Below are 20,223 nucleotides of genomic sequence, written 5' to 3'. Positions count from 1 at the left end.
TAAGCAATAACGAATCAAATAACAATATGAAAAGCGTAGTCATTATATGTTAACCGTTGGAATAGTGCACAATTAGTACGTAGAGAACGCCGCAAAGCAAATAAGCAGACTTAGTCGATCTTCTTCGTAAAATTCTCCGGAAACACTCCACGTGTCCCATCCGACTTCTCACCCAGTTGCCATCCTTCGTCTACTTGATCTTCAGGTTTCGATTCTAGCACCTGAACCAGTCAATTACAAGAGAATGACTTAAGGGAAGTAAAATTCTGTATACCATTCTATAACATAATCAACGTAATTTACAATCAATGTCGCAATTTTCAGAATCCTAAAGGAACGGTGCATATGCTTGCGCTTGTTGACAGCAACTAGAAGATGTCGATGGGGAAGTCATGAGACGAATGTAACGGCAGAATTTCCATGACTTTACACATAAGAAATAATTTTTTTTTACCAATAAACAGATTCTTGGGTACTCTGACCATTGTTGGTCGTCTGTAGCAGGAGGAAAAAAACAGAGAAAAAGACAATTTTTGGACTTCAAACCGTGTTCAAGTTGTCATTACATTAGGAGTACTGTTGAGAAAATCATAATAACAACATTTCAAGAAAAATGGAAGTACAGATATTAATGTACGTCCCACTTAGAGTTCTTCGTGCTAGTAACAAAAATACTTCTTAGTACCTTTAGCTCCTCTCCAGGTCCGAATGACAATTCGTCCGTATCCACCGCTTTGTACTCATGAGTTGCCTTTACAAGATACAGCACCTGTAAAAGAACAAGGAATTACGAAAAACAGTATGGATAGTGAATACCACAAGAATTCCTCAGAACCTTTCGAGCTTCCTTAGTTACTCCCTCGAGGGCATGTTCCGTCGGAGGAACTACAGCGGGGACCGCCTGCTGTTGTTCATCGTCTGTATCTTCATCGAATGGATTCGTAGGATCCTTTTCTTTTTTCGGCGTTTCCTTTGCGTCTTTTTCTTCGTCCTTGTCAGCGCGAGGAGGCACAGCCGCCAACTTCTGAAATGGGATGAAATGATGTGACTTCTAAGAAATGATTATGATGAATACTGCTGTCTTTTACGCTCGCTCGTGTTTTTTTATACCTGTATTGTTGAAATTTCTGATGTCATTATTTAAGGAAGAGAAGGAATGAAGAGGTACAAGTCTCCAAAATAGCCAATGTCGAATATAACATCGCTAAAACTTGCGGTTTACAGAGCAAAAAACTTTATAGCAACTACGCTCATTTTTTTTTAATGGCGAGTCAAAATAAGAGTTGTTCCGCTAGATGTAATGTTGGCTAATCGCCCTACGAAAATCCTAAGACAAGCACAAAAAATTGTTTGAATCCACGTAATTTCATTGCCACAATTTTGAAATATTGTCTCTAAGAGTTGTTAAATAGTTCTGTCTTTGTTTGGACAAATTCTCATTTTTCAATATCCCACACTCTTCCGTATTATTTTATTGTTTGTGCTCTCCTCTACGCTCTACTCTATAGTTAGGTGTGCGCTCGGATAAAAACTTTTCCATAAGTATATGAAAGTGAATAAACACAGGACGGGAATACGTAATTATAGAAATACATGAATAAATGATTTCTAAGCATTATGAACCAAGGAAGGTCAATTAGGCTGCAGATACTAACATCCAGCCTCATTTCTTTTTCAACAGTACATCATATCCTTTGGTGAGAGAAATTGAATGCTAAAGGTCTAAGTTTAAGGAAAGCGTACCGGATAAATCTTATTCTCAAATACTTCTTCTACATTGTCTTCTTCAAACGGGTTACCAGTCGACGCGTTTGCTTGACCTGAGGCAGAATCTGCCAAAGACGCAGGCGTTGCTGGCGGTGGTGCTGGTGCCGGCGATGGAGTGGATCGATGTGAACCCATCTAAGAAAAGATGAATGGCGGTCGAACTACAATTCATCGAAAGAGTTATGCGATCGGCAAGCCCAGTAGATGCTCACATCCGTGACGCTATCGGCAGGAGTGATCGGACGAGGTTCTGGTCGCGGGACTCGCAAGATGTCTATAGACTCCCCAAGACGATCCAACTGCGAAACGACCTGCTTATTCAACTGCAAAAGGATCTATTGTGCAAATAGTCTGCAAAATGCATGTAAGTCGTAATTTCTCCCCATCAATCAAGAAAAGTTGGAACAATATGCACAGTTAATAAGAAACAAAAAAACCTTGCTGCACTCCGTCTGATATACGCTATGCGAATTGAAAAGTGTCTGAAGCATGTTGACGTAGAACGTTATGCGATTGTCGTATGCAGCCGGTAGGGACTTAAAAGGTGTTAAATTGTTAGAACTAGAAAATAACAGGAAACCAAAATCGCCTCTAACCTCAAGAAGTTCGTTGTTAATCTCTTTGTACAAGGTTTCTGCCTGTTGTAGCTCAGAAAAAGCTTTGGCTACCTTCGGATCCGTCTCTCCCTTCAAAATCGGAGAAATATGAAGGATCCACGATAGAACAAGCAAAGTTACCTTAAGACTTTCAACTGTTAAAGATCTTCTTACCTTCTTGCTGGAAGCCTTAGCGGAACTGTAAGTGTGCTTTGCATGATCATAATCAACCAGTTTACGACCTCTTTTGTCGACCTGAATAGGCACTGAAGGAGTTAAATTCCTTATTTATGGGCTTCTCAGAAGGTCAACGACAATAAAACAAAAATCAACGGAAATGGGTCAAAACAACCTCAACCTCGGCGCACCACTTCGATTGCAGCCTCTTATGCACCGAGTTTTAGGTCGTTTAGACACAACCATAACAGTTGATTGAATACTGAAGTACTTTGCTAGAGAAATCCAGAAAAGTACGGGCTGAAAAAAAGCACCAAAAGTCAAATAGGCTTCCGCTTGTCCGATGAAAACCAACTACGTGACAACGATAACGGTAACACAAAATCACAAAATAAACCTCATAAAGACATACTAGGGATTGCCCAGAAAAATGGGAATTTATTTAGGTTATCTCCATTTTGCAATCATTAAGAACAGAACAAGTAAGAAATACCTTCTTTTTCAGTTCGCCAAATTGTGCTACATAGTTGGAAAGCGATTGTGGGAGTTCTTCAGTTAATGTCTTTTCCATTTCGTTAGTTTGAATGTCTAGATTCTATAAAACGTGAGATATCGCAAAGAACAAATTAAAACACCTGAAGAGTAAAGTTCTTCCAAACAAAATGACAATATTCACATCTAGTATTGCGGTCAAATGTTCCCGTTCGGGCCACTCTGACTCGTAAGACTCTCTTATAGTATCTCGCAACGTTCTTTCCGCCTGATTCAACGCTCTCAAAGCAGCGGCATATGCCTGGAACAGATTTAATTAGTTCTTTTTTCGTGTAAAATTAAAAGCATAACGACGAGTCTAGAACAATGTGGGACTTTGACAACTTGACATCACTCTAGATTATTCAGAAGTTCTTTTTTAAAAGGTGGATTATCCAGAGTAAATCACGCAAGGATATTTGGGGGAAAATGTAGTTGGGGGAAGGGAGGCACTCACTAGCACCCTTATTCCTGGACGCTCTATCTTACTCTTTTTCTCTTAGTGAGTTTAGCTCACATGTCATAGACCCTCTAAAAAAATGCCTAGGCCTTAGACCGCCAATTGATTTGTTATTTACTTCCAGAAATAAGGGTGCCACTGAGTGCATACCCTCCTCCCCCAAATTACATTTACCCATGTTTGTAAAAAAAAAAATTAATAGGAGGAGTAGAAACAACAATAGTACTTTCAAACCTTAACATCCTTATAGATCCGCTCAAAAGTCTTGCTCTGTTTTGCCAAATTTGCGGCGTGACTGTCAAACGTTTCATCTTGAGTGGCTTTAGCCTTTCCTATTCCTTCCAGAAGCTGAAATAAGAGTAAAATCACTTCTTTTTTTTTTAAAAGAAAATAACAGTGTTCAAAATTTCCAGTATTTCCTAAGAAAATGTTTCGCAAACAACCAGGCTGTTCGGATATACCATTTAAAAAATATATATAGAGGAAGTGAGTGCATAAACTTACTCAACGCACGATATGGTTCTAACAACGGAAATTATGAAGTAACTAACGTTTCATTCATATATGACTAAAAGAGTATGCAATCTGCCCCAGTATAATACTTTAGATTCAGACATCTTGAATTCAGATGAACAGATGTAGTTGAATAATAATTCAAATCCAGATATCTTGAAATGCACAGAAACATAAACTCACTCTGAAGATATCACGGCATCGGAAGATAGAAAATGTAACCCGCATTTCATTGATAAAATTAATGACAGCGTAAACTGTTGGAGATTTGAAAAATAGTGTGCTAGAAAACGAATAGTGACCAGCAGATATGAATGGCCAGATGATATAAATGATAATACAATAACAGATGTAGTTGAGTAATAATTCAGTGTGTAAAACGCTGGCCAACTGTGGTGTGAAATTTAGTGAAACAGAATTTGAACAATAGATTATGAACAGTGCAGACGGATAAAGTGAGATAACACACAATTATGAGCACCCAGGAACACATACTTTTTTTTGTTAATTCTGCACTAGTGGCTAGCTTGTGACAATGAGCACAAATAAGTCATTATTTAAAGATTTCGAATAAATGGGCAGCACCGTTACGACAGAATGACTAGAGCTTTAACATGCTTTGCGAGAGCTGAGATCTACAACATTAGAAAGACAGTCAGACAACAAAAATTAATTGTAGCACACAATGCTACCGTTTATGGAAGGTGAACATAAAAAAGTATAAAAAAAAGCCCTGCTGTCGAGCGAAACTACAATGTAGCGTTCACCGCACTTACACTACGTGTCCTAAACACAAACCGACAGAACGAAGAACTAAAGGAAAGGAGGAAAGAAGCGAAGAAGGAAAGGAAGAAAGAAAGAAAGAAAAGAAAAGAAAGAAGTCGAAGCAAAAAAAAGAATGATTCTGATAAATCCGGATGCGTTGGCAATCGACATGCTGTAGGAATAGTCATAGGTGCAATAGGGAGAAGCAGGACCCTCCTCCATAGGCGAAGGGGGTTTAGTTCATGGGGTGCAACCAAAGGGGTAATTTCGCCAACCGTTTAAAAGTGAAGGAAGTCTTTTCCTCAAGCGTTCAAAAGTGAAGGGTCAGAGCACCGGCTCCGACTATCGCATCCATGGGAACAGTAATGCAGTGGTTTTTGACGAAGAAGTGGTAAAAACGAGGAGGAAAGGGTCCAATCACCAATGACTGTGATGGAACGGGCATCATAAAGTACGAAAAAGGATTATCTATGTTGTACAAAAGCCTCTTACATGCATGCAAATGATACAATGCATGCGATGATATTTGCAGGGTAGCACTTTACTCATTGAAATTCCGCTAGCTTAAACAACATTCAGTTATGATACGTAAACAGAACCAATGTTTGTACAAATTAAAAAGTTATATTTTGGGTATTTTTAGAAGATTTGGAAGAGACTTAGCTCGCATTCAAAATAGGAAATGGATTTAGAAATTTAATTCTGGGGATTTTCAAGAATTTTTTCAAAGAAGGAACGAACGGGTTCGTGTAATTACCATCGAGGCACGTTTAGAACAAGAACTGAACTAATATTTTACCTACACGTTTGGATCTATACAAAATTTAAAAGCGTGAACAATCGCAACTGACGAACAGCTTTGCTCAAGACAATTTTCCATCACAGTAATGAAATACACATCCTTTACGTCGAGTTCCTCAGAAGCCTAAATAGGCCGAAATGCTAAAACTTCAATTATATGGTTGTCATCACAAACATTTAAAAATGAGAGGAGAATTCAGATCCATATCCTACGCCCGCTTCCTTTCCCCACTATTCCAATGCATCGAGCACAAGGGATTGCTCGTAAATAAAAACTCGGGTTTTTCGAGTCGCGTGAACAATGTAAGCTATGAGAACACGCGATTCAATGCAGGAGAAGAAAAGCTCTCCGAAGAATTCTTTTTTCGAAAGTGTTCGTTTAGAAGCTACTCATTCGCCCTATAACAAATTTTGGAACTGTATAAAAGAAATGTTCGCCTATTTGATTTGTAATTACGTTCTTAGACATTGGCAGAAAGGAGACAAAACCTTGAACAGCAAAAGCGATGTGAATTATTCGAATAAAAGGTATGTCACTACTAGATGTTGCCTACTCTTCGGATCCTCTTCGGGACTTCTTATTCCCCACTGATACTGCCGATGAGCCTTAAGATGTTAACACTCAAGTCTATTGCACAGCAGCAGTAATCAATTTTCGCTGAAGTTTTTCTAATCCAGATGTGACTGATTGCTGAAAGAACATTGGAAGCGCAAGATGTAACTGACTCCGATAATTCATCAGAATGGAATCAATTGTTTGCTGTCAATTCCTTGGAATTTACAAGAGACTACCTTTAAATGAGTCTTCTACCAGTTCTCACGCGATAAGAAAGTGCAAAATGACAAACACTTTTTATTGCGGTGGACAACAATAAGTGACTTTATGAGTCATATGAACTTATTCTGTAGTAATTCCGCACTTTCACTGACTACCCGCAAATCTTCATCGACAGTAAATACGTAGTATAAGTTGGGACAGAGGGGAACTTTGACTTAAGTACACATGCTGGAATGACAACTGTTCTCTAACAAACAAGTCGGCTTCGCATGTCCTTCTAGTGCTCCTTCATACGTTGTTCCACGTCAAACAAATTCATTTCAAGAAACTACGACAGCACTTGAAATTACGAAATTTCGGCGTTGGGTGCATTCACAAAGTACATGGAGAAGTGAGTCACGATAGTTTTTACCACGGCTTAGTTATTCCTCGTTTTTCCAATCAATATCCAAGCGAATGAGCCTACACGAATTAGTGTGTCTATAATCCTACAAGCATCATAACCCTTCGTGCATTACATGCGTGCATGTGCTGCCCAACAGGGAATAGTGAGATAACAAAACCGTGATGAATCAGCGAAAAAGTATGCTTGATAGGGATTGCTCAAATCGGAACCATGAGTATTCATCATCTCAACGCTGATATGTTGAATAAACAGGACGAGTTACATCAATACGATCTCATTTAAGAAGTAATAGCGAACTTCTTATCCAAATTCCAAAACTTAAAAATTAATGAAAGATTAAAATTATGAGGAATGACAGCTGCCACTGCTACGTTAGCCAAACGAAGACTGTTTGGTGTCATTCTTTAGGATTGGCAACGTTTTTGATGTCTACTTCGACATCGTAGAAGTGTGCTGATTTCAATGATATTTTTTACAGTAGTCTAACCATTTAATCTATTTTTCTAGAGAACATAACTTCTTCCTAAAACGTGCACACCATGCATATCGTATGGCAGGCAAATGGTGTCTCTCTTCTTCGTAATGATTGCGAGAAGCTTAAAGACTCCCGATTTTTGCTCAACTATGCTTCCTTTTACCTTCCCATTCGACTCCCAAATTCCCATCAAATACATTTTGCGAAGAAATCACATTCAACAGTCGTCAAGGAGACGGCTTTCCGCTTCCAAAAGACTTGTTTCTGTAATATACCTGCTAATAAAACATTGGAATCGCACGCATTACAACCTCATAATACAGTTTTCGCCGCTACAGATTCGTTATGGTTCAGAAGCGTTTGAGGACTAAACCAAAACGACAAGTTTTATCGATTAAACCGAGAGATTTCAGTCCAAGTGAAAAAACGAGAGAAAAATCTCAACATAGTCCTCAAAAGGGTTAGCATGCATGTTCAAAATTGTAATAAAAAGTTGAAAAAAAAGAGAAGGAAAAAGCCAAAAATAAAGACATATACTCGAGATTTAGAAAAAATACTTGATGATCTTCACAGAAAGTTGTTATTCTTTCATAACAATAATTTAATACGGAGCACCAAAATGAAAATCGAAAGTTCCTGAATATAAAATAACCCGAGAGCCACATATATGTGGCAAAATAAGCAGTTTCAGTGGAATGAAAAGAGACTGAAACTCTTCAAAGATTCAACGCAGAAAGTGTATCTAATACATCTTCGAAGCACTTCACATCTCAGAGAAGCGGAAAATGTATTGATTTTACCACATAAAGATTGGAACTACCTCTGCCTCCCGACCTGGATACTTAACAACTGAGGTTTTTTTTTTCTAGAATATGACTTTTTTTGGAATTCTTAAGCCTTTTTTGAAAGATGGAAGGGGGAAAAATCTATTCGATTGAGATTGGTTGCTCCGAAACCTACATTTTCTTCTCAAGTACGTCGAAAACTGCGTAAAAAACCGGTACTACATCTGTTGTCGTAAATCAAATGAGCACCCAGCAAAATTTAGGAAAGGAGACTTTCTCATAAGTTTCGAAGTGCGAACGACGGAATAAAGTGTAACTAAACAAATATGAAACAAATGACAACGATATACACCTTATTCTAATAACAAGAGTTCATATACCCCTTTATATTTCTCATTTTATCAATTACGAAAAATTATGTAGTAATTCTATCAGTGATTTGATAGCGACAGATGAAAGGAAGATTTATATTTTTGATGCGGAGTTGACACGATTGCCTTACGTTATGTGTTATTGTTTAACTAAACATTCTATTGTGTTGTGCACAGTTATACACAACTGGAAATAAATAGGCGTCTCAATTTACGAAATTTAAGCATGACCTCATCTTACTTCATTGTATGAGTGTTAATACGTAAGGACCCTATAGGGGGCAAGCGTTAAGTACTCTTTGCTGCCCTAAAAAGTACTTCAACAAAAACAAGAGTTGTACGACAAAGAATTACGTGTAAAGGGAAGTGTGGTAATAATAAAAGGTAAATGCAGATAAAATAAGAGTATAAGTGAAAATAAAGGCAAAAAAAAACCACAATTAAATAATCACCTTCTCTTTTGTTCTTGATGTCGCTTTTTTGATGTGTTTATTGAATAGGTCCGCCATGTCGCCACCCGTCCGCCGGAACAACTGGGCAGAATTGAGGCCCTGTGCAGATATAATCGAATCTTTTCATGGATAAAAAACACGGTGGAAAGAGGCCGACTAATCGGCGTAAGCGACCCGTGAACCCATACAAACGTATCTGTGTGTGGTGGTATACAATACGAGAAATTTAGAGATTGAGAACAGCGAGAGAGCAAGTAGAATACGAGAATTGGAAGACAGAGGAACAGTTGCGCAGTTTTTCAAATATCTCGACACTTTAAACTACCACTTTGTCGCCAGTGCAAGCCGAGCGAGAAGGACGTGCACGGTCTCTTCGAAGGAATGATTAAACATGCGAGAAAAGAGCCTCATAATGTCAACGAACGAGAAATGCACAAATGACGAGGTTCGCCAGGAAGACGGAGGACGTATTGACTGAGAATTCTGGACCCTGCTACGAATAGGACAAAATAGGACACTTCTCACGAGTTCTCCTCGGTCAGGACGGTGCGGAATAGCGACAGACAGTGTCCGTGGACACCACTAAGGTAAGTTCAAGGCCAGAGAGCGGCACGAAATCAATCAGGTACTGGGAATGCCAGAACTAATCGGCTTGACTTCGCACGCACACGCGCGAGATCAATGCTGCAGTCGCACCTTCGCTGCGTCCCTGCCCACCAACCACTCTCGTTTCTTTGCACTCGTTCCAGAAGTGGCCGAACTCACGAATTGAGTCATCAGATGGCTGCGTCAGTGTATACTTATCGTTCGAATTCATCTACCGTTCCTCGGTACATAAGCACTACTCCGCTGTCAATCTGTAAATAAAACAAATGGTTTAGGTCATTTGCAGCAGCTAATCCGTATTTGTAACGAAATGTGCTGGTCGCGACAGAATATTTGCTAGCAAAAAGTGCACCCGCTTCTAATCGCTTCACCAATAAATCTGTACTGCGGGACCTGTTCTAGTCTCGGGCGAGCCGCTGCTCTCTGATGCTTCGGCGGTTTCAAATATGACGGAAAAGCTTTCGTTTCTAGCTTCACCGCAAAACGGTACCCGAATCGAAAGGTCTACAGTTGCGTGAAAACAACTTAGTGCTTTTGTGTAAGCGGTTGCACTCGAAGTATAGCGATGGGACCCGTACTCATCTCTGTCTCTCTGATTGAGATAGCGACGGGCCCATCTCGACCGAAATCACGCCATACCGTTTCGGACTCTTTAGTAAGACGATATTTACTTATTTACAAGAAAAAATAAGAGTTATTCCGCAATAGTGGAGTTGAGAAAAAAGAAAGTAAGTAAAGAAGTTACCACTAGAAAATGTTACTTGAACATTTCAATTTCTAACGGAAAACATGGAAAACATGTCGATTAGAAAAAAAAATCTTTTCTGCACTTACATTGAACTCGTAGCCCTCGTTATCACTGAATGATGGGAAATGGCCATAAATGCCCACTAATTTTCCCCAGTCAGAGTCTCAATTTTTGATAATAGATGAATAAATGAGTGCTTATATCATTATTCAGAATCAAATCAATAATGAAAGCAGCTCGAAAATTTAAAATGTCAGTCTCTAACAGCACATTTCTGCAAAAATTTGAAAATCAACAACATATGACTACAGTGAAGCAATGCTGAGCAATCGGTCCCGAATTAGAAGAGAAGGACAAAAGGAGGAATCATCACATATATTGTTATAACATGCTCGCTGCATTGTTGTACACAAATAAAAGAGCCGTGAAGCACTTCAAGGCGAAATTCTTCCTTGAGTTCTCAGTTTTTCATCGAACCGGTGTAAATTAGTGCGTCATTCGGTTTTAAACACGACGAAAGTATTTAGTACCGATACTATTCAGCATTAAAACAGTATTAAAACTATTTAGTAGTACGTAATAAGTCTATACTTTTACTATTGTGGACATAGTTCACTCTCTATAAACTCACCGTCGCATCAAACTCACCCAGTAAATAAGAGAAATCCCGACAGAACAATCATATTAAACACATTATCACCATCCTTACCAACAAAAAAAAGGTCGATAACATTTGACGATGGACAGAGAGTAACGTTAAAAATCACTGCCAGAAATCACGATCTCTACGAACACAAAACTTCATAGACAGACGACTGAGCGACATTTTTGAATTCCTCAACACGATTGCAAAGAGAGAAAAAAAGCCGGAAACTTCTGTTGCTGTGTCTGTGCGTTTTTTTTCTCCTTCCAAACTAACAATATTTCCAGATTGTCGGCACATTTGTTTCACAGTGGTTTCCTTCGCATATGTGTCTCCATCCATAAACATCTTAGTAACACCTGCACATCAAAACGCTCAGATAGATGTAAAAATTGCAGCATTCCAGTGTAACAGGGGGGGGGGGGAGGTAGAGTCGAATCGAATAGTCAGTCTAGTTTACCTTTCAACCATATGAAAAGTTTTAAAGAAAATAATATTAGTAAACAGCATTCAATTCTAATATAATCAAAAATAGCGATCCCATATACTAATGAAAATGAATGAAAAAAAAAAGAAATCTCCATGAATGACTTTCAATAAAGCTCGACATATTGATTTTTCAATAATTGGTTTGTATAATTAATGATCAATTAATGATTTAATGATTTAAATCACGTTCGATTTCACCTTTTCAAACTCTGAAGAAGGCGATATTGTCGAAAAGTTAGCCAGGAATAAAGGATAGCAACAATCTCCGGTCCGGCTCAATTAAAGAAACCAATTATTGAAAAAAGAAAGTTCTATATGTTTTTCAAACAAGTAGTTAGGAAATAGAAAAATTGAAGTGAAAAGGCATGACAACATATATACAATGGAGTTAAGGGATGTGAGTAGTCGAAATAAAATAAAAGAGATTGGATAGTTTTGTCTGGATTTTAAAGACCAACCAAAACTTCCGTGGTAGCATCAGGAGATGCGTGATTTAACTAAAACATAGCATATGGAAATATAACAAAGCAAGCTGGTGAACTTACGAAAAAGACGCTGTCACGAGCCATGATGATGGCCTCATTCCAGACAGAAGAGGTATGAGAAAAACCTCAAAGGTTTTGACAAACGAGTGCGATTGGTTTCGCCGCTCACCCTAGAAAAGATGAAAAGCATCGTTTCGCCGAACAGCCGCTCAACTATTCGAATAAGAATTGAACGTCAGACTACTTTGCAGACTCTACTTGAATAGAATATAATTTTCCAGAGTTTTTGGGATTATTTCGTAGAAAAGAAGGCTAGAAAAGTTCACCAACGTAACAAGGGGAAGTGAAGTGAGAAGAAATGAATGAGAAATACGGATAAATCAATAAGAATACAGTAACTGTGGGGAAGAAAAAAGCTCTTCGCTCGTCTTTCTCGACATATTTCTGTTCTTTTTTTTATTGAATTTTAGAAAAGAGAACTACATAAGAAAACTTCGGCTAAGTCCACTGTGACAAGATCAAACTCAGTAAACAGCTCAAAACAAAACAATCAACAAGGTTCTCTGCAAGAGAAATGTGAACGAGGAGCACAGTACGACAACACGGTACGGAAAATTTCGATTTGAGCGAAATCACCACGATGATAAGGAATGCCGTGTGTCCGGTATCTATTTGGCGACGAAGTGTCAACGTAACGTCCGACGTGTGAACCGTACAAAACCGTACGAAATTTTACAGAAAAAAAACTCTATGTACATGGATGCATCATCATTCCATGACTCTATTCATCACCGGAAACTTCAGTGAACGTTGAAGAAACTCGCCGAAGAGAATCAGAAACCTTTTAAGAAAGTAATGAAATGCTCTGGAGAAATGTAAACTTTTTGTTTGTTGGAAAAGGCTCCTTTGGAAGATTTGACAAGGCAAAGTCCTTCCCGCTCGTAGCGAAATCAACTCGACATGAATCAACGAATGGAACACTTTTTTTTCAAATATTTGGACAACATCCTACAAATTAAATGCTAAGAAAACAGAAAGAAAACAACTGTCAGTTCTAGATGAATGAAGGAGACCAAACTTCTGACCTACTGGAATGCTCGAAATAGTTTTTTTGGAAACAAAAAAAAACATTGAAACAAAGCGAAACGGTTCAAATATATCTTTTCATACTTCTGACCTACTGAAATGCTCGAGATTGTTTTTTTCTTCTTCAAAATATATCTTTTCATACTTCTGATCTACTGAAATGCTCGTGATTGTTTTTTCTTTTTTAACCAAAAAAATGAGTTCATTACAGCGAAAAATAAGTTTATTTCAAAGAATTTGGTTTGGAATGATTGCGCTACTGCCACCACCACAATTGTGACCTACTCCAGATATTTTCGCAGAACTAGATCACTTCGCAAACAAACTGCACCGTTCAACTGCACCTAACCATGGCCAAGGATTCCTCAAGCAAAAAATCCTTGCAGGTGCGACACCGTCAACATAAGCAAGGATGCATATGCTTCCAGAGTCAAGGAGTCCTAGCAAGTGCGATAGTTATAGAGTTTCTCAAAGTCTAAAGGATTTGCACTATTTTCCATTTTGGTTAATCGGACGAAAGTTATAGGTCGAAACAAAGCGATCCTATTCAAAAATATATTTTCATATTTTTTTTTATTTCATAGTTTTTTCTTGGTGCTGACCTGATGTCATGATAGATTAAAAGCACTTGATGTATTTCTTCACCTATTCTAAGGAAGACTTTAATGCAAAAGATACCTACTAGAGATAGTTTCCCCTATTTTTCCCGTTAGAGAACTTCGATTCTTCTAAACTGTTCGGAAAGCCATCTGGAAAGGAACATTCTGAGTCATGAAGAATTCAAACTCTTTACGAGTCTCTATCTTTCTTTAAGAATTTGAGAACAACTTTAGGAATCTGTAGCTACGGGTGTAATTTAAATGCTAGGATTGAAGACACCAAAATGTACCCAAAAGCAGAAAGGCAGGAGGAATTTACGTAGCGCTTTGCATGCGTAATTCCAGCATTCATCAATTCTGTTCAGGAACCCATTAAAACAAGTAATTCTTTTTTTTACGATAGGAAAATGAAGTGTTCTAAACTTAAACCCTTACACTATGAAGAAAAGCGATAGAATTAGCGGCTACCTCTTCAAAAAAAATGTTAATTTGGTAGATATAGGATTTCTAAGAATTCTTCTTAGTAAGAAACTCTGTGAGACACCATGAGACCATACGTCAGGAAAGAAGGAGAGTGCAACAACGGTTACGTAATTACGAATGGAATTCCAATTATAGATCTAGGAAGATCCATAACGGCTACGTCTTTTAAAATGAAATCTTAATTATAAGTAAGTAATGAGTACTGAAATGGGTAATAAGTACTATTAACCTCTAAAGCGATAAAATTCCAAAATGTATTTACTTCTAGGTGCAATCTTCATGTTCCTTATTTCAGTTGTGTTCTCAGTCATTTCTACTCCAGACCTGTCATCGAATCTATTTATTTACTGTACAATTTTTTCATCACAATTCTTTACATCTTTTCACATAAGTACATGAATATGTTCACATAATGAATGATGATGGTAACCCATAACATTAGACTTTAGACTTTGTCTGGAAACTGAAAAACTAAACACCTGGTTCGAGCGGTGTTCTGCTGGAAGATTTCCTCGATAATTTCCGGAATATGACTGAATTTAATGGCGATTCAACTAATGTTATTCTCGTTTAAATTAGTCTCGTAAAACTAAATGAGGGGGAATGAGAACCACTTGTGCAAGTATGGATGCGCTTTGAACTCATCAACAATGAATCAACGATAACTAATAAGAAATAATAATATAATAAAATATTTTGTAAGAGTGTGCCTGCGAGGTTTTTTAGATGGAACTTTTTATTTGCCTGACGTTTCGGCGTTTTCGCTGTAATCATAAATAAAAAATAAATAATCATAAATAAATAAAAAATAAATAAATGGGAAGTTTCGTAAATTAAATGAGTACGTATATATGAGTGTCACTTCCTATTATAATCTCTTCTATTATTTGAATATTTCTATAGACAACATTTGAAGCTGACTCTTCCATTCCGTGGCGCTAGTAGCGATATTTTTCAACGCAAGTACAAATTCCGTAGGGCAAATGAAGGTGTTGAAGAGTTTTTTCCTGGTATACAGTATACACCAGTATAGTATAGTATATATGTGATTAACTTGAACAGATCTAGTATCTGTGTTACAGTACATGTTGCAAAAGACGTACAAAACGGAGAAAATACTTAGGATGAAGGAAGAGGACAAAGGTCAAAGTTATCGTTGTTAAAATTTCAATCATGGCTAATTTTTTCGAATTAAAAAAATTGCTAGATCTAGCTGTGTATGTACATCCCATCTATCGCGACTAAATGGTCGAGAGACTCCTCTTTTATGCGTGGATCAAACGTGTTCGGGACGAAAACTTTTGCTTCGAGTGACTTATTACTAGAGCTAATTAATTATTTACTTAGTTAGTTAATTACTCAGGAAATGTGACGCTTATTCTCAAAAATATTAGTTATGACTTAAGATTACCCTAGCAGAGCGAATAATTTAAAGATGCTGTCAAAAATGCGAACGCCACAGTCATTCCTTTTCGATCTACAGGATTTTCTCCTTGCTTACTGGATAAAGATTGCCTGTGCGGAACATGCACATCTACATCTATGTACATACTTTGCTACTGTAGCGGAATAAATTTAAAATAAATATATAATAATGATAAATAATTTAGATAATTCAAATAAGTAGGGAATGGAAAAGCTGAGCAGGTGATGTACTTCCATTCCACCACTCAGGAGAACTTCTGCTCTCGAGGAGTAAACAAAAAAGAAACTTTGAGGCGTTCACTCAACTGAAATGCCGCAAATTTCGCAGTAATTCTCGAGTTCAACCAAAACGAAGGTCTTTCTCTTTGTGAAAAATACTATACATTGAAAATACTGCACATATTATGTGAACAATCCAACAAACATAAGGTCGTCGTATAAAATTCGTGATTTTTAAAATTCATTCCTTTCAATTTATGCAAATTTGATAAAACTTTATTCTCAGAAAACCTAATACTGATTCAGAAGTAGGCTGACAAATTTAAATTCCAAAAATTTAAAATTTAATTCCTAAAAGACGAACGTTTCTGGTTTTTATGACTCAGAACTCTGAGAGTTAGAAAAATTGATGAGCGTAAAAAATATGGAACCAAATCATTATCAATTCCAAAGTTGACACTTTCCAAATTTAGAACCTAAAAAAGTGTGCCCGATGTGTTCCCGATTAACTATTCGTTTCATTAAAAAACGGTAGAAAAGGAGATTTTTGCATGTTTTCTTCCGCGTGATTTGTACGTCGACATTCTCTACAGTTTCTAGCCCATGACTTTGTTTATTTTTTCTTAAAACATAACTGTTTTTATGAAAATGTAATGTCTCTGGAAGGGTTTTCATTTATAACTAAACAATGAAAAAACCTTTTTGTTATTGTTGTTTTGGTGCAATCCGATTTACGATGTAAGATCTTCTCACTTGATCTCCTATTGATTTACACATTTATATATTTTTGTTCTTTCGTTCACTCACTATTGAAGGTTTGTATGCGTGCATCCGCTAAATCTATGATACCGGTGATATCATGGATTTTTCCCGGGTATTCTCAAATTTTTCATAATGGTTTTTTATTGCTTGGAGTCTTTTCAAAGTTTAACGAGTTTAACGTCTTTTTAAATGCACTTTTCGACTTTTCTATGTATGCTGTAACTTTGCTGGAGGTGTAATCCTTTTTCTCGTTTAAGAAAGAACCGTGTTATCCTAATTTGATGTAGTTGCAATAAAAAAACAAAAATTTTCTATTGAATTTCGTTTAGAAAGCGGGAGATGATTATGGTTGTTTAAGAGGTCCTTTAACTTTTGCCCATACTTTTGTAATTTCAAGAATAACGTTCCACTAGATTATTCATAGAATTTTCCTAATTTTCTAAAGGTAGCAATATTTCAAGAATCGTAGCTCATTACAAATGTATGTTTTTGACATCATCATGCCCTAATAATTGTCTAGAAAAAGTTCATTGCAAGTTAAAGCTTTTACACAGAAATTCCTTAAATAATCCGCAAATCGTCGGAACAAAGCCCTGTTTTTGATCTTTTATCGATTGGTCACGTCTAACGTCCTTCTTTTCTGGCTATAACAGTGACTGTAGGTACTCGACGGTGTCTTCCTGATAGTTTTATATGCATAACATCCATGTCATAGTTTAAAAAATGACTTCTGTGAAGCTGTAGCTGTTCTATACCAATGTGACCGTGCATGAACGGTCAATAACGTCTCAACGTTAATTTTTATTAGGTGTTTTTTATTCGGCTGTTGTCCGAGCAAAGTGCAGATGTCTTTCAGTTGCAGACGGGTAATGTTTGTCGATTTTGCAGCTGTCGGAAATGACTGGACTGCTCAACAATTCAAAAGTATATAAGAAGAACCGCTTTTGATGCGTACTTTTCTTCAAATCTTTGCGGTTGCAGCGCTTTTCCGGCAAATATTTGGGCTGCATCAGAAATTTTCGTACCTTGAAACGTGCAAATCTTTGCAGAGAACAAGAGGAACCACATTGAAATTGGAAAAAAAATATTACAAAAAAAACCAAATAATGTCAAAGGAAGAAAGTACAGTTTGGATAAACTATTTAGTATTATTACCTTGTTTTTTCGCCCTCCTGACCTTCACTTATTATTTCTAGGATAATTTGTTCCTATCATTTATTATCATAACCTTTTAAAGGCTCAATTTTTCTAGCATTTTTCATTCTTTCCTCGTTTAATTTCGTTTCCTAATAGTTTCTTCCAACATTCTTATTTCTCTTCTTCTACCCTTTCGCTCTTTTCTTTTCTATTCTCGACACTTTCTGAAAATGTAATCATCCTATTCATTAAGCTGAGTAGCCACATATTAAAATAACTGAAAAATATTTTGAAAACATTTGACAGAGAAATAGAGGCATTTGAGCCGAAAAGGAGGAGAAGAGCTTTAAAAATGTTTTTTTTAATGAGACGAATAATTTCATTTTAATTGAAAAGATAGGTAGTAGTCTGTAGCAATGGATTGCCCAGAAGCTGATGTTGGAAATGAGATGAGTGGGAGCCGACAGATAGAAAAAAAAAACCGCGCCGACATTGAAGAAAGGAGCAATCGACATCTTTCACATGTTTTGAAAAGGTCGCCGTATCCATGCGAATTCCTACGGATAAAAGCCAGCATACGATTACACTGAACGATGTGAACGTGGTAATATAAGTAGGGAGTGTCAGATTGAAAATAATATCTGGTGCTGTTACGTCTGAATCCGAGAAAGTAGTGTAAACCTGCAGAATCTCATTGTTTCTCATAATTATTTGCTTTAACAAATGTGGGCAGACGGTATATCCAGTATTGCCCACGAATATCCTATGTCTAGAAATTCCTACGTTTTCACTGGTTCACAACCCGCATTCTCGAAAATTAGGGATAGCAAATCCTTGTTGTTTTATTTCGAGGAGTTCAACTTTTCTTTCCCACTTATTGTTTCAAACAGCATGGAATACTGTTGTGCCTAACGTCGGAAGAAATCCTCGTTCAAATATTTTCCTTTTTCCTTTGGAAAAATTTCTTTATGATTTTTTTCGGTAGCAAATTTCACGGATGGTTTGCTTGTACATGTTTCGTCTGTTATTCATTCAATGCTTTTCATTAGTGAAAAAAAGAACACATATTTATTACGATGACGACAACAGAAATGTTAAATGGCAGAAATTCGCAACTGTATTGACGACGAGGGAACTAAACATTGAAAAGAAACGTTAAATAGAGATTAAGTCAATTTTGCCCCAAATGTTACAAGATGGGACCGAACAGGCGAATATCGAGCCATTAACGAGAAAGAAAACAAGGAAATGATCACATAAGCTAGGCGGAATTGCGAATCTTATTCTTAGGACAATCGCCGGATCCATCGTTAGGAAAAGGTACAGAGTTAAGCATTGCAGCCGCTGTGAGATACTGATGCAGATTCGCGTGCGGAATCGGATTTGGAGAAACCGCTTGTCCAACCATATGATGATGATGCTGCGGAGCATGATGGATTCCTGAACGGATTCCCATTCCGTAAAGGTCAAGCGACTGCAGCAATGTGGTCAGAAATCCTGGATCACTAAGAGTGAACCTAAAAGAGCGGATTTAATCGACCATAACGGAAAGGATCACTAAAACTCACGAAAGCAGGTTTTTGTAGTAGTCGTAGTAGTTGCAATTCACGTTATTTGGTTGCTGCACTGGGTTGATCGCTGTGAGCATTTGAGCGAGAGCAGCGTACTGCTCCTCTAGTTCGCTAAAAACCGCACTACTATGTGAAGTAAATGAAGAAACTGCCAAAATAGTTTTCTACAGAGATATCGTAATGATTTTACTTCTTTTTGCCTTGTTTCGCTGCTTCGGCGAATTGGGAAAGAAGACGAGCTTGTTCCGAATAGGACGAGTTATCTATCGCCGAAGGAAAGTGCGCAGGAGACGAGGGTCTTGATGTTTCTGAGTTACCTACAAAAAAATCTTTTTTTTTATATAACGGATGGAAGTCTGCGTTTGAAAAGTCGTCTTAAGTCGTCCCACGCATTGCACTTTTCGTAGCAGATGTTGGACGGTAGGTGCCGTTGATAATCGAGAGCTCAATCAGTTGCTTGCGTTTCAGCTCATCCTTGCCCTCAGGCTAAACATTCCAGTTGCTAATGTGCTGAGCTACATCGTCTTTTGCCATTATTTGCGTAATAATTCGCGTTCTAATCAACTCACCGGTGGGTGCAGAAGCTGATTGATGGCCTCGACTGCGTTTCTCATTTTCTGCTGAGCCCTCTTCTCGTAATCTTCACATTGAATTAGCACGTGAAGAGGTTCGGTGTCATTGTTGCGTTCACGACGAGAACCACTCTGAAATTTTGTGGGAGGCATCGATATGGATTTCCTCTTACGCCAGGAGATCATACCATGCGACTTGAGCCACGGCCTCGAACCATAATTTTGCAGCCAGTGTCCTCTTCCAGCTGCTTAGCTGTCATTCCACGAGGACCAAGAATACGCCCAACGAAATTGTACTAAAGTAAGCTAAGTTATTAGTCTGTCCGCTCAAAAACGGTTTGAATACAAGGAACTGATCATGAAAATCCATACCCTAGGATAACGATCAACTGGAACGAGTATCATTTCGGTGAGACAGACTTTCTCACCGCGTTCCTCTTCAGTTGTAGCATCATCGATGTGCACTTGCGCTGACATGGCGGCAACGACACGAGCGATCTCTGTCTCCGAAAAATTCCTTT

At 37.7% G+C, this 20,223-nt stretch overlaps 2 protein-coding genes across 11 annotated transcripts in view; both read right to left on the bottom strand.

The window, feature by feature from the left end:
- Nucleotides 1-110: 110 nt before the first annotated feature.
- RB195_003883 (uncharacterized protein) lies at nt 111-11,932 on the bottom strand (the record flags this gene model as incomplete). 2 transcript variants are annotated; one of them, XM_064201740.1, is made up of 13 exons in its annotated part: nt 111-221; nt 686-769; nt 836-1,024; nt 1,744-1,902; nt 1,980-2,090; nt 2,205-2,303; nt 2,364-2,453; nt 2,538-2,618; nt 3,034-3,135; nt 3,217-3,333; nt 3,766-3,879; nt 8,878-8,976; nt 11,909-11,932. In XM_064201740.1, 13 exons carry the CDS (start codon nt 11,930-11,932, stop codon nt 111-113), a joined length of 1,380 nt encoding a protein of 459 aa, XP_064057620.1. The 2 variants fall into 2 exon arrangements, with proteins under 2 accessions (XP_064057620.1, XP_064057621.1); XM_064201739.1 differs by lacking the exon at nt 11,909-11,932 and adding an exon at nt 9,599-9,694.
- A 6,888-nt stretch (nt 11,933-18,820) lies between these two features.
- RB195_003882 (uncharacterized protein) overlaps nt 18,821-20,223 on the bottom strand; it is a gene marked incomplete at both ends in the record, with an annotated part of 77,762 nt that continues 76,359 nt past the window's right edge. For all 9 annotated transcript variants that reach the window (XM_064201730.1, XM_064201731.1, XM_064201734.1 and 6 more), the window contains 7 exons: nt 18,821-19,076; nt 19,128-19,241; nt 19,321-19,447; nt 19,520-19,616; nt 19,700-19,834; nt 19,891-19,998; nt 20,075-20,202. In XM_064201730.1, coding sequence (XP_064057610.1) covers nt 18,821-19,076; nt 19,128-19,241; nt 19,321-19,447; nt 19,520-19,616; nt 19,700-19,834; nt 19,891-19,998; nt 20,075-20,202 — 965 coding nt within the window. The remainder of the gene's footprint in view (nt 19,077-19,127; nt 19,242-19,320; nt 19,448-19,519; nt 19,617-19,699; nt 19,835-19,890; nt 19,999-20,074; nt 20,203-20,223) is intronic.

This window comes from Necator americanus, chromosome IV (genome assembly GCF_031761385.1).
Source record: "Necator americanus strain Aroian chromosome IV, whole genome shotgun sequence".
In the NCBI taxonomy this organism is placed as follows: Eukaryota; Metazoa; Nematoda; class Chromadorea; order Rhabditida; family Ancylostomatidae; genus Necator; species Necator americanus.
This window is presented reverse-complemented; position numbering and strand designations above follow the sequence as displayed.